At 35.1% G+C, this 11,882-nt stretch overlaps 2 protein-coding genes across 4 annotated transcripts; one reads left to right on the top strand and one right to left on the bottom strand.

Annotated features, from left to right (window-relative positions):
* Positions 1 to 2,194: 2,194 nt before the first annotated feature.
* On the bottom strand, positions 2,195 to 7,055 carry LOC111778352 (Cyclophilin-like peptidyl-prolyl cis-trans isomerase family protein). Of its 2 annotated transcripts, none has more exons than XM_023658126.2 (14): positions 6,897 to 7,055; positions 6,393 to 6,479; positions 6,234 to 6,288; positions 5,805 to 5,893; positions 5,277 to 5,301; positions 5,129 to 5,167; positions 4,937 to 5,054; positions 4,603 to 4,763; positions 4,188 to 4,509; positions 3,973 to 4,115; positions 3,665 to 3,839; positions 3,251 to 3,535; positions 3,097 to 3,177; positions 2,195 to 2,806 (listed from the first exon to the last, which is right to left on the bottom strand). In XM_023658126.2, the coding sequence occupies exons 2-14, from the start codon at positions 6,468 to 6,470 to the stop codon at positions 2,458 to 2,460; spliced, it is 1,920 nt and encodes a 639-aa protein (XP_023513894.2). In that variant the 5' UTR covers positions 6,471 to 6,479; positions 6,897 to 7,055; the 3' UTR covers positions 2,195 to 2,457. The 2 variants fall into 2 exon arrangements, with proteins under 2 accessions (XP_023513894.2, XP_023513895.2); XM_023658127.2 differs by having other exon boundaries at positions 6,393 to 6,472; positions 6,897 to 7,052.
* Positions 7,056 to 9,020: 1,965 nt separating this feature from the next.
* Positions 9,021 to 11,484, top strand: LOC111778354 (putative WRKY transcription factor 21). Of its 2 annotated transcripts, none has more exons than XM_087118990.1 (3): positions 9,021 to 10,281; positions 10,370 to 10,495; positions 11,022 to 11,094. In XM_087118990.1, the coding sequence occupies exons 1-3, from the start codon at positions 9,533 to 9,535 to the stop codon at positions 11,056 to 11,058; spliced, it is 912 nt and encodes a 303-aa protein (XP_086975116.1). In that variant the 5' UTR covers positions 9,021 to 9,532; the 3' UTR covers positions 11,059 to 11,094. The 2 variants fall into 2 exon arrangements, with proteins under 2 accessions (XP_086975116.1, XP_023513896.2); XM_023658128.2 differs by having other exon boundaries at positions 9,027 to 10,281; positions 11,080 to 11,484.
* Positions 11,485 to 11,882: the final 398 nt, after the last annotated feature.

An 11,882-nucleotide genomic window follows, 5' to 3' on the forward strand; every position in this document is an offset into this window, starting at 1 on the left:
TGTAAGAAGCCATGAAAATGGACCCCCATTTTACTTCTTTTACTCTTTCTTCTTCTTCTTCTTTTTCTTTCTTTCTTTCTTTCTTGGTTTCATGGATATTACTCATGTTAACTTCTAGAGAGAGAAACCGACCCAGAGAGAGAGAGACCCACATCAAAAGTAAACAGGTACCGTTCAGAGAACATATTAACAATATAAACTTAATATCAGCATCAGCATAAACTTTAACATCGTACTAAAGTAAAAGAAGTTCTCATTGTAACTCTAGTCTTTTTTATAGTGCTAAATTCGACAACGAGGTAGTTTAGATAACCGTAAACTAATAGGGTGTGATAAGGTTCTATTTATAAGAAAAACAAAGTATGCCTCCCTTTAATTCGAGACTCGACTCCTTTTCTTTTGGAGTCCTTTGTTTGACATCTGAGGATTTACTACAATTATATGATATTGTCCACTTTGAGCATAAGCTCTCGTGGCTTTGCTTTAAGCTTGCCCAAAATGCCTCGTACGAATAGAGAGATTATTTTTTTTATTATAAACTCATTATCATTCACTAAATTAGTCGATGTGGGACTTTCATCATCCAACGGTCTATATTCTCCAACCTAACTAAACTTTTTTTTTTGTGTGTGTGTGTGTGTGTGTGTTTGTGTCAGCTTTTGGTAGGCTCTTCCGTAAATATAATAATAACAAAAACATCAAATTACTTAATACCCAAACATATCTTTCCCCTACCTATTTATACCCCTTTCCCATATGCCCTTACTCTTTTAAACCCATTCCTCTCTCTCTCCGTCTCTCTCTGGGTTTCTCTCCGCCGTCTCCTCCGCCGTGCGCCACTAGCTGTTGAAGCTGCCAGCATGATCTGAATCCGAAACCTCCCTGGCGCCGCCTCCAGCGCTCCACCGGAATCGGATCATTATGGTAGCTTCACCTGCTCCTGGTATCACGATTATCATTGTTATTATTATTATTCTTTAACCCTAATTTACCATCTCTCCTTCTCTTCCATTTCTTTCAGATTTTTACTCTATTTCTTCTTAATTGTTTCTTTTTAATAAATTATTTCCGATTTTTTTTGTATATTAACTGAAGATTTTGGAATGGGGGGTTTTTGAAAATGGGTATTAATCTTTGATCTTGTTTTAATTTAATTGGTGGGTTCTCTTTGATTTGTATGTTTTTGTTTCAAATTATAGCCAATTGATTGAATTGTTGTTCCTAATCTACTCAAGTTGTTCTCAAAATTGGTGTTTTTCTTCGGTTAATAATTTGGGAATGATTTATAATTAATCTAAGAAAGAAACTCGTGTTTTTAAGAATGTGATCATCGTTAGAAGCTGGTCATGTCACCGAAGATGCAGGAAAATGTAGTACCCATCAGGTACGGAATCCAAATTGTGAATTCTTATTTCATGGGCACCAGACTTTACATCTTTCATTGTGGTTGTCTTGAAAATAAATTGAATTCAACATTTTATGTCATAAGTTTGTTAAAGACATTTATAGGAAAATATAGTGATAAAGAAAAAAAGAAAAAAAGAAAAAAGGAAAACCAAATATTAAAGGAGAAAAAAGAATAAGAAAAATTAAAGTATGAAAACATATTTGTTTATATGATGAATGAGATTTTGAATATGTAAATCTCTTTTTTTTTTTCTTTTTTTTTTCTGTGTAATTAATATTATTTCTAACCAAAAAATTGGAAAAAAAAATAATATGTATTTATTTATTAAATTATGTTCTATTATAGATAGAGATGGTTGAAATCTAATATTGGAAATTTAATTTTAAGCCATGAAATTTAGAAAAAAATAAATATTTTGGATTTTATAGTTCGAAAAATTAATGATAAAATAATGACAAAATTGAAAGAGTTATTTCTTAAAAATGAGAAATTAAAATATGCGATTTTTCTTCTACCTGATTGGTCGAAGGAGACATTCCTATCTATTCCTCTTTGCTCACCGACTTTAAGCAAGCAATAGGAGGGTTTTCGGTTGGTGGAACAGGTTTTTCGTAACTTCGGGAAAAAGGGTGCTCTCCTATCTTTCATATTTTAGATCGTTTAATAATTTTGACTCACAATGAAACCGTTTCACCGTAGCTGACAAAAAGAGCAGAATTTCCATCGAATGAACTTTTGCTACTAATCGCGTCTTGCAAATACGTCAAATCGACAAGATCGACAAGCTAGAGAAGTAAAATTTCACCTTCTAGACTTTATATGTATAATCATTCCAGAGAAGAAGAAAGTAATAAAAAGGCATCAATTGCTCCCTTCTTTCTCGACTCAACCACAGCAACAGTGTCAAACCTATTGGAACAGAGAAGATCTATGCAACACAAACTAGTTCAAGCATGAAATGAAATTAAATTAAGGTCAAAATGAGAGATTCAAGCATTTTACCATTTCTATAACTTGCAGGTAGTACACAAAGCTTACGGCCCTTATCCTCAGGATTCAGGACTTCCATTTCCATACGAAACTAACCCCCTTTGTCCAGACAAGGAGCTCGATCTAGACCGACTCGGAGAAGCAGAATTAGCAACACCACGACGTTTAACTGGAGACCTTGAACGTGACAAGCTACGATTCCTCAATCGCGAGCTTTCTTTCTCTGGGGAAATGTTGTTATTTGGTCCAAGACGTGATTTTAGTCTCTCACTTATCTGAGTTCGCTTTTCCAAAGGACTAGGACTCCTTACTGGACTCCGACTCCGACTCCGACTCCTGCTATGGTCTTTGTAACGACCACGATAACTCCCTGGGCTACGTGAAACACTCCGACTCCTCCTTCGGTATCTAATTCACAGAAATTTCAACTCAGAATATATTATACATGCATCTACAGAAGAATGCTATGTACTAAATGCAACAAGAATGAACTTTCTTTGATAATACAACATATTCATTCAATTATTGATAAATAATAATAATAGTAATAGTTGTAAAAGTATGCTGGTGCATCAAAAAACATTAGGGATTAAGCGAAAGGATTCAATAGCAAATGGAGGAAATTGATAAGAAGTCACAAGGGTTTATCACAACTTTTCTGTGTGTATGTGTGTGAGAGACAGAAAGAGAGAGAATACCTTTGAGGGCTCCTGCCTCTAGGTGGGCTCCGATATCGCCTATCAGGTGACCGATCACGTTTGTTTCTGTAGTTCGAATACCTTCGTACAAAATGAAAGAATTAAATTCCATAGTCTTGCTTAATATAGTTAGTATCTTCAAATAAATATTTACCCGTTATTACGACTTCTTCCATAAATATTTCTACCACCATAACTACGAGGGCGTTCAGGTGATGGAGTACGGTAACGGCGCACAAATGAGTACTGGTCAGTAAAACCACGACCCTTCCTAACACGTTTTGGAGTGCCATTTGGGGAACGGCTTCTTGATTTAGTTTGACCATGATCTGAAGCAGAAGGATCAGGGACTTTTCTAACAGGACTTCCAAATGTTTTATCACGATTTCTGCTAAGATCGTTCCTGGGGCTGTTTCGTCGCCTTTCAGGAGTAGGGCTCCTGTTAGAAGTAAAAGTTTATGAAGGAACTGCTGGTATATAAACACAGAACAATTTGAACAATTGATATTAAGGAAACAAATAGTAAGAAGAAAGCAGAGAAAGAAGGAAATGAGAATAAAATTGAAACCTCGAGTCGTTAGAAGCATCAGAAACAGTGCGTTGATTCGCAGATCTCTCGAGTTTCTCAGCTTCAGTTTTATGACTATTGTTCGGAATATCTTCATGCTTGGGGGACAGTTCACCTTCTTCCTGTAATAAATTAGTGTCCTGATTTTTCTGTTTCTCCATGGATTCCTTCTCATCTGCAATATTCAAGCATTTGAGAATATGCTGCAGTATCATCATCTTAGAATGTAAATGTGGACTTCTTATAAACCCTACTGCCTCATTAACGCAAAGAAAAAAGTCATAATTGAGTGGGATGAGATACTATACCAATAATTGCTTTTGATTTAGTATTGGAATGCTTTGAATCCTTGATTTTACGAATAGCAGCATGATGATCCGCTCTTTCACTGTCAGAACTACTACTGCTACCACTTGTACTGTCACTCCCTGTTTCAGTTGAACTAGAACTCCTGAAGGAAAATTGTTATCAATGTACAGAGGAAAGCAGAAAGCTAGAACCCAACTAAACATATGACACTAACCATTTAGCCTTGCGCTTTGAACGCTTTCCTAGACGACCTCTCTTCTCTGTTTTTCGACCTTTTCTTTTCCTTCCATGCTGGGCCTTTGCTGTTTTCTTGGATCTCCTCTTCCTGAACTTTCCATCACTCGAGGAACTAGAATCAGAAAGTGAAGAATCTGAAGAATAGGAATCAGATTCAGAATCGGAGCTGTACGAATCAGATGAAGAGTATCTCCTTCTCTTCTTTTTTCGGTCCTTCAAGGACTTCTTCTGTCTGCCTCTCACTTGGTCATCAGAACTAGATTCTGAAGATGTAATCTTGTTCAGCTTTTTCTTTTTCTCTGAAAAAGATCAAAGAACCATGCACAGGTATTAATTAAGAACACCTTATTTCTTGTTTTAGTGATCCAACATAACCTACATTAGTTCACTACCTTTTTCCTTTCTCGCCACAGCTTGACCCTTAATCTCTGCTGGTTCACCACAGTCTACAATTTTCACAGGTTGTCCAGGTTTCCCATCACCTGTTCCTATCTGCTCAATTTTCTTCACAACATCCATTCCCACCACAACTTTTCCAAAGACAACGTGTTTCCTGTTCATAATTGCAGGAAAGTGTCAAGTAAACATATGCCGATTCACACACGATAAAGTGGTATAATCTTCCGTTCATTCTTGGTTTTCAAGAAGGTGAGAAGGAGACAGAAGGATGCTCACAAAATTATCTATCTTCAAAACCTAAGGAGAATGCAAGAAAATATCCATTACCCATCAAGGTGAGGTTGGGGCTTAAACGTTATAAAGAATTGTGATCCATTTGTGTTTGGACCACTGTTTGCCATGGAAAGAATGCCAGGTCCATCATGTTTTAGTCTGAAGTTCTCATCTGCAGTTTTCCAAATTTGTATGACACAACATGAACATATATTTTGACAAGAGCTCAATGTACTCGCAAAATACCTGAAAATTTTCCTCCATAGATACTTTCACCACCAGTACCTACAAGGTAGTTAAATGTCGTCCATAAGACCCCCAAACATTAAACAATGTCATTTAGAAGAAAAACAACTTCCCTTCAAATTATTCATGATAAGAAAGAAGGGCATACCATTTCCCCTTGAAAAATCACCACCCTGCAGGAGCAAAGAAAAGGAAGAACATTTGTTACTAGGAAATTACAAAGAGGATAGACAAAAAAACAGTATGTCAACCTTCAGAGGTCTCAAGGGACATTTTTAGAATGCCTAATATTTTGAAGCAACAAATCTAGAATCCCCATAGTGATACCAGAAATGTCCAAAGACATGATTTAAGAGAAAGAAAATGGTTAATTTACATCGAAAAGAGCACTGAAATCTTTTCAGGAAAAAAGATGCATACCTAGAAGTTCCGTTGACCAACCATTTAAATTTTTGGCGAACAACTTTATCCAAAACAACAAAAGAAGATGCATTTTATTTTCTTTTTCAAGTTTACATTCAATACATCAAAAGAGATACCTTCACAGCAAGTCTTTATAAGATAATAAAAGGCATTTATCAAAGGAATAAGTGCATCGAAAGCATTTATTTGTTTAATTATTTCGGGAACATCAACATTTAACGATGAGCAAAAGCATAAAACAAAAGAAACATACTTGGGCCATGAACCCTTTAATAATTCGATGAAAAAACGTTCCTTTGTAGTGAAGAGGCTTCTCTGTAGTCTTCCCAATCCCCTTTTCTCCTATGACAATAGATAAAAGAAACGGCAACAAACTTTAACCAGGCAAATACTGATGCAGGCAATATCATTAGAAAATAATATAATATCCATAAGTATACCATGTCTTACGCTTTCCAGAATTAAATATATCAGTAGTTATTTGTACAAATGCCAATTACTAAGTAATGTAGGACATGTCTAGAGTACACAAGTAAAAAATACAGAATCATCAACGATTTTGAACTTGGATATAAAACGATTAAATAAGTAAAGATTACAGTAAGTATCAAATTTAGATCACTCTTGATGCTTCTTGAATAATCAAGAGCAGTACTTTAAACGTAAAAGTAAAAAACCTTACCTGTACAGAGTGCCCTGAAATTTTCTGCAGTTTTGGGAACAACATTGGCAAAGAGCTGCATTGTTCAAAAGGTAATAATCAGCCAACGAGCTTATTAACCTTTGAACTGAAAAAAGAAGCTTAGAAATTAACAAGATTATTCTTTGGGCCATCACTCACTTCTATGATAATTCTTTGGACTGGTTCCCCATCAATTGAAACATCTAAGAATACGAGAGGATTCTTCTTCTTGCTCATCACTTGTAGCTTCAAAGAAAGAATAATTTAGTACATCTAAATCATATGGGCAATCTAAATACGCAATAATCATATCGATTCCCACAAAAGCACCAACCCTAATCCTTCAACCATTACCATCTATCATCATCGAGATATCACATTTCATAAAGCATTACCAATCCAATAAAATAAAATATAAAGCCAACTCAATTAGCGCCTCAAACCAACAATCACACAAAACCCTAAACCCTAAACGAAGACCCATTTCACATTATGAGATCAAATTCGTATACAAAATTCTCTCGAACACTATGAACTCCCAAATACAAATTCTCGAGGAAACTAAAAGGGAAAAAAAAAACATCGTAGAAATGGAAATCCAACATGTAAGTGATGAACAAACAAAAATAGATAGCAGTAGCTTCATGGCTCAAACGAAATCACCTTGGATTGAACGTTTCGGAAACGAATTGGCTTGGACGAGAGCTCGGAGATTGGTTAGCTGCACAGATTTTTCTCACTCGACCAAGAGGAACGGCCGAGTTGCCTAAGCTTTCATCGAAGTGAGTCGAGTATCAGTGTTTATTGTTTTAGCATTTTTTTTTTTCTCAATTTTCGTAAAATAAATATTCTTTTTTTCTTTCCATTTTTTTTAGAAAATAAATATATTTTTCTAATGGTAATTTATACCGATAAATATTTTAAAAAATATTTAATGAATTTAGGTTAATGAATTAAAATATAATTTCCCTACGAATAAAACTCCGCTCGTCTATTTTGCCCTAAGGTTTTGAAAATTACGCTTTAGACCTTTAATGTCTGGCAAATAGTTTTTATTAGTGTCTAGACTTTTTTGATCGTGAGTTGACTATCGAAAAAAAAATTCTATTATCTATTTTGTCTCGAAGGGTTTGAAAATGACATTTTAGCCCCTAACGTTATGAATGGTCTTTGAGCTCATTTGATCGTTAGTTGACTAACGGAAAAAATCATCTTTATCTATTTTTGTCTCTAGAGTTTTTAAAGGGACATTTTTTTCCGAATGGTTTGTTAGTTGACTAATATATGACGTGCACGATTGAATTATTAAGTATATGTATCTTGCTGTTGATTTGATCAAATATATTAATTTAATTATATATTTGCTCGCTTAGTTTGTGTATTATCGATAAATTACGTCTTTAGTAAAGCTTCATTTAGTTCATATAGAAAAGAACTGTGCACAAGGACGATATCGTCTTGCCTTAATTTCGACTGCAATATATTTTTAATTAAAAAATTAATAATTTTTTTAAAGTAAATTTTATTAAAAAAATACAATTTATCAACTTTTAATTCTCTGTGTAATAGATTACATAATTTTAAAAAATTATCATAAAATTAATTAATTTATTTGAAGAATCTATAAAATATATTTTTTAATTTAAGAACGGTTATTTAATCACAAATTAAAATAGAAAAATAGAAAAATTAATGCGAAATTAAGAATTAATATTAACTATTAATTTAGTAAGTGAATCTATTGGTGTTTACAAAACAAAAGGATGAGGTTAAAAGTCGTCGTAAGGTCAACGGTTTGGTGACCATGTGGACCCCACTCACTGTCAGTAAAGTAACCGACAATGCGCAAGATAGCAAATACTATTTAAACAATATATGCATTATATTTTTTAAAAATAATCTAAAAAAAATGAAAAATTGTTTTCTCAAGCACAGCACAGCAGTCAAAACTGAGCCTTTGCGCTACGTGTCAAACTAAATCTCCACGTGGCATATCATGATTGGATGCTTTTACAACGGCTAATTCTTTTCCTTTTCCTAGGGGCGAATGACGTGGACGACCCCACTCTTTGAGGGGCGTTTCCTTGAGATTAAACGGCGTCGTTTTAGAATAATAAAATGGCTTTCCAAGTTTATTTCCTTTTCAATAAAAAGATAAAATAAAATAAAATGTATTTTTAATCCAAATTTATATAATAAATTTCTTGAGTTCACAACTCAATCTTACGTCATTTTTTGTTTTAATTATTAAAAAAAAATCTATTTATTCGCGTGTATATTATATTACTAACTAAAATCTCACAAAAATTAAATATAAAACTGACACATCACAAAATATTGGTTATAAAATTAAAATTATATATAATATTTATAATAATTTTAAAAGTAGAGCAGGGTTCGGTTAAATTGCAATTCCATTTTAAAAGTTGGTCGAGTTAATCTAATTAAAATTTAAATTACAAAAATTAATTTTAATATATAATTTATTAAGACTGAGATTAATTTAGCTCAAAATTTTAAAAATACAATTATAGATTTTAAAATATCTTAATATTATTATTAAGAACAAAATAAAAGAAAAAATGAAAATTATATGACAATTGATTATATTTATATTTATAAATAAAATAAAATAAAATAAAAAAAGAAAGCAAAAGGGAAGTAGCGTAGTATAATAATAAATAAATAAATAATAAATAAATAAATAAATAAATAAGAGTGGTGGAAAGGGTGGGGCCCACCTGCAAATCTGTGACAGAGACGGCAGTTTCATTTCTCTGCTTCTTGTTTCCTCCTCCGCCCTGCCATCTGTTTTCTCTCTCTTCTTTCTCTCTCTAACCATTTCTCCATTTCTTCTTCTTCTTCTTCTTCGTCTTCTTCCTCAATCGGACTCTCTCTCTCTCTGTCTGTCTGAGAATGTCTTCCACTTTCTCTCTCTCCACTTCCCACTTCTTCTTCTTCTTCTTCTTCTTCTTCTTCTTCTTCTTCTTCTTCTTCTTTTCTCTCTCCTCAAATCATATTCTCTGAAAAGAAAACAGAAAGAAATTAAGAAGATGGATTGATGATGTGCGCTTTTTTTTCCCCTTTTTTTTTTGTTTTGGGTCTCTCAAAATTCGCTTCAGTTTTCACTTTATTCAAATCATTGGCAGAACAAGAATCTAGGGTTCCTAATTTCCCCCGCAACTCTCCCTTTTCTTCTCAATCGCCTCTTTCTCTTCCATTTTCCCGCCCCCATTATGCTTGATTTCACCTAGGTTTTTCAGATTTTGCGATTTCGCTACCCGTTTTTTCTGTCTACGATGGAAGAGGTTGAAGAAGCTAATAGAGAAGCTGTGGAGAGTTGTCATAAAGTGTTGAATCTATTGACTCTCGCGTTGCCTCAAGATCGTCAATCCAAGATTCAGAGTTGCTTAATGGCGGAAACTGGAGCGGCTGTGTTTAAGTTTAGGAAAGTTTTGTGTCTTCTTAATTCTTCTTCTTCTGGGTTGGGGCATGCAAGGGTCAGGAAAAACAGGGTTAAGCCACCCTTCTCTTCCTCTTCCTCCTCTTCTCCTCTTCCCCAATCCATGTTCTTACAAACTTCTTCCCCCGATTGCAGAATGGACCTTCTCCAGGGCAGGAATTTGCATATGGGTCCTCTTTCTTTGGGGAATCCATGTCTGGAATTGAGCTCAAATGCTAAAAGTTGTTCAATCCAACAACCTCAGTCTACTTCCCATCATTTTCTTCAGAACAGGATGTTGTTGAATAATCCTAATCCTAACGCTCCACAGCCTGAAATGGTGTATCTTAGGAGCCACAGTGGTATTAACTTGAATTTTGATAGCTCTAGCTGCACACGACACACAATGTCATCCACTAGGTCTTTCATTTCTTCATTGAGCATTGATGGGAGTGTGGCTAACTTGGATGGGAGTGGCTTTCATTTGATCGGGACGCCCCGATCTTCCGATCAGAATTCACATCATAGGAGGAAGTGCAGTGGGAGAGGGGAAGATGGGAGTGTTAAATGTGGAAGTACTGGGAGATGTCACTGCTCAAAGAAGAGGTTGGGAAGCTGTGGTTTTGTTTTGTGATGTCAAAGTGGCGACGATTCGATATGTTTTTCTGATTCGATTTTGATTATGTTCTTGCAGGAAACATAGAGTGAAGCGGTCGATCAAGGTGCCCGCCATAAGTAACAAGCTTGCAGATATTCCTCCTGATGATTATTCATGGAGGAAATATGGCCAAAAGCCAATCAAGGGTTCTCCTCACCCAAGGTATAGGAATATCTTTCACTCCCTTTTCAGTTTATCTTGTTAATGTTGCTTATTTCAACATAGATTGATGTCGATTTTCATAACGTTATCCGAACAAAGTCGAATATATCTGCATTTAGCTGCCAATACTATGACCTGATCAATTATATGAATTGCTTGGTTGCCTTCTAGCTGTGAGATCCCACATCAGTTGGGGAGGAGAACGAAACATTCTTTATAAGAGTGTGGAAACCTCTCCCTAATTTAAGGGGAATGCCCAAAGAGGACAATATCTGAGCGTTACAAATTTCTAGTAATCAAATTGGTGTATAGAAAACTTGCTCTATTTGTTTGCTCGTGTTCTCGGAATAGCGTACACCTTCACCGAGGTGGGGGAGTCCATTTTGTGACGTTTATAATTGATCTGGAATTGATGTTGCTCATTTGTCAAGTTGCATTGTGTTACTGTATGCATTTTGCTGCAAATTGTTACTTTAGCATGTCATGCCTATTGAAACTTCAACCTGAAATTTGTAAGAGCAACAAGAGGATACTATAAGTTTATTCGATCACGTCGATCTTAATGTACGCTCAAACATCTGCAGAGGATACTATAAGTGCAGCAGCATGAGAGGTTGTCCAGCGAGGAAGCACGTCGAGAGGTGTGTTGAGGAACCGTCAATGCTCATTGTTACATATGAAGGTGAACACAACCATCCCAGAATAGCTTCTCAGTCTGAAAATACTTGAGATTGAAGGCCATGATGAAGAGAATCTCCATGAAGAGCAGCGTCCCCAGTGTTTGTTTGTGTACATATGGAGTACTTTTGGAGCAGGTTTTGTAGCTTTTTGAGAGGTGGGTTTCATTGCAAAAGCCTCTTTTTAATCAGATTAGGCAAGAAGTCAGAATTTAGAAAAGCTCTGTGGGTTAGGGTGTGGCTGTAAAATCTTGTAAACTTTCATCCAAACAAGCTTTGTTCTAAATTAATGGAGGAATCCTAATTTGGAAATTCGGGTTTTTTGAATCATGTTTTTGTCCATCCATTACTGCACTCGACACATGAGGACTCTAGCATTACTTTGCAGTATTACAATGAAAAGTAGTGAAAACTATCTCTACAAACAAACACGGATCTATGTCCTCACTTTTAAGAGTTTGTATGATTGCAATGCAAAAAAGGAAAGTGCACATTAATGGTATATGTAATAACTTTCAATGTGAGACCTCACCTTGGTTGGAGAGGGGAACAAATCATTCCTTATAAATATGTGGAAACTTCTCCTTAGTAGACATATTCTAAAGTCTTGAGGGGAAGCCCAAAGAAGACAATATCTGCAGCAGTGAACTTTGACTGTTACAAATAGCATCAGAGCCAGATATCGGGTGGTATTTCATTCATGTATTTCT

Source organism: Cucurbita pepo, chromosome 17, assembly GCF_057944985.1.
Source record: "Cucurbita pepo subsp. pepo isolate OVF chromosome 17, ASM5794498v1, whole genome shotgun sequence".
Lineage (NCBI taxonomy): Eukaryota > Viridiplantae > Streptophyta > Magnoliopsida > Cucurbitales > Cucurbitaceae > Cucurbita > Cucurbita pepo.

Coding starts and splice junctions, on each gene's coding strand:
- LOC111778354 (XM_023658128.2), top strand. CDS start 9,533: ATGGAAGAGGTTGAAGAAGCTAATAGAGAAGCTGTGGAGAGTTGTCAT. Junction 10,282..10,369: donor TGTCACTGCTCAAAGAAGAG/GTTGGGAAGCTG, acceptor ATGTTCTTGCAG/GAAACATAGAGTGAAGCGGT. Junction 10,496..11,079: donor AAGGGTTCTCCTCACCCAAG/GTATAGGAATAT, acceptor AAACATCTGCAG/AGGATACTATAAGTGCAGCA.
- LOC111778352 (XM_023658126.2), bottom strand. CDS start 6,470: ATGAGCAAGAAGAAGAATCCTCTCGTATTCTTAGATGTTTCAATTGAT. Junction 6,289..6,392: donor TCCAAAGAATTATCATAGAA/GTGAGTGATGGC, acceptor TGAACAATGCAG/CTCTTTGCCAATGTTGTTCC. Junction 3,536..3,664: donor GATGCTTCTAACGACTCGAG/GTTTCAATTTTA, acceptor TACTTCTAACAG/GAGCCCTACTCCTGAAAGGC.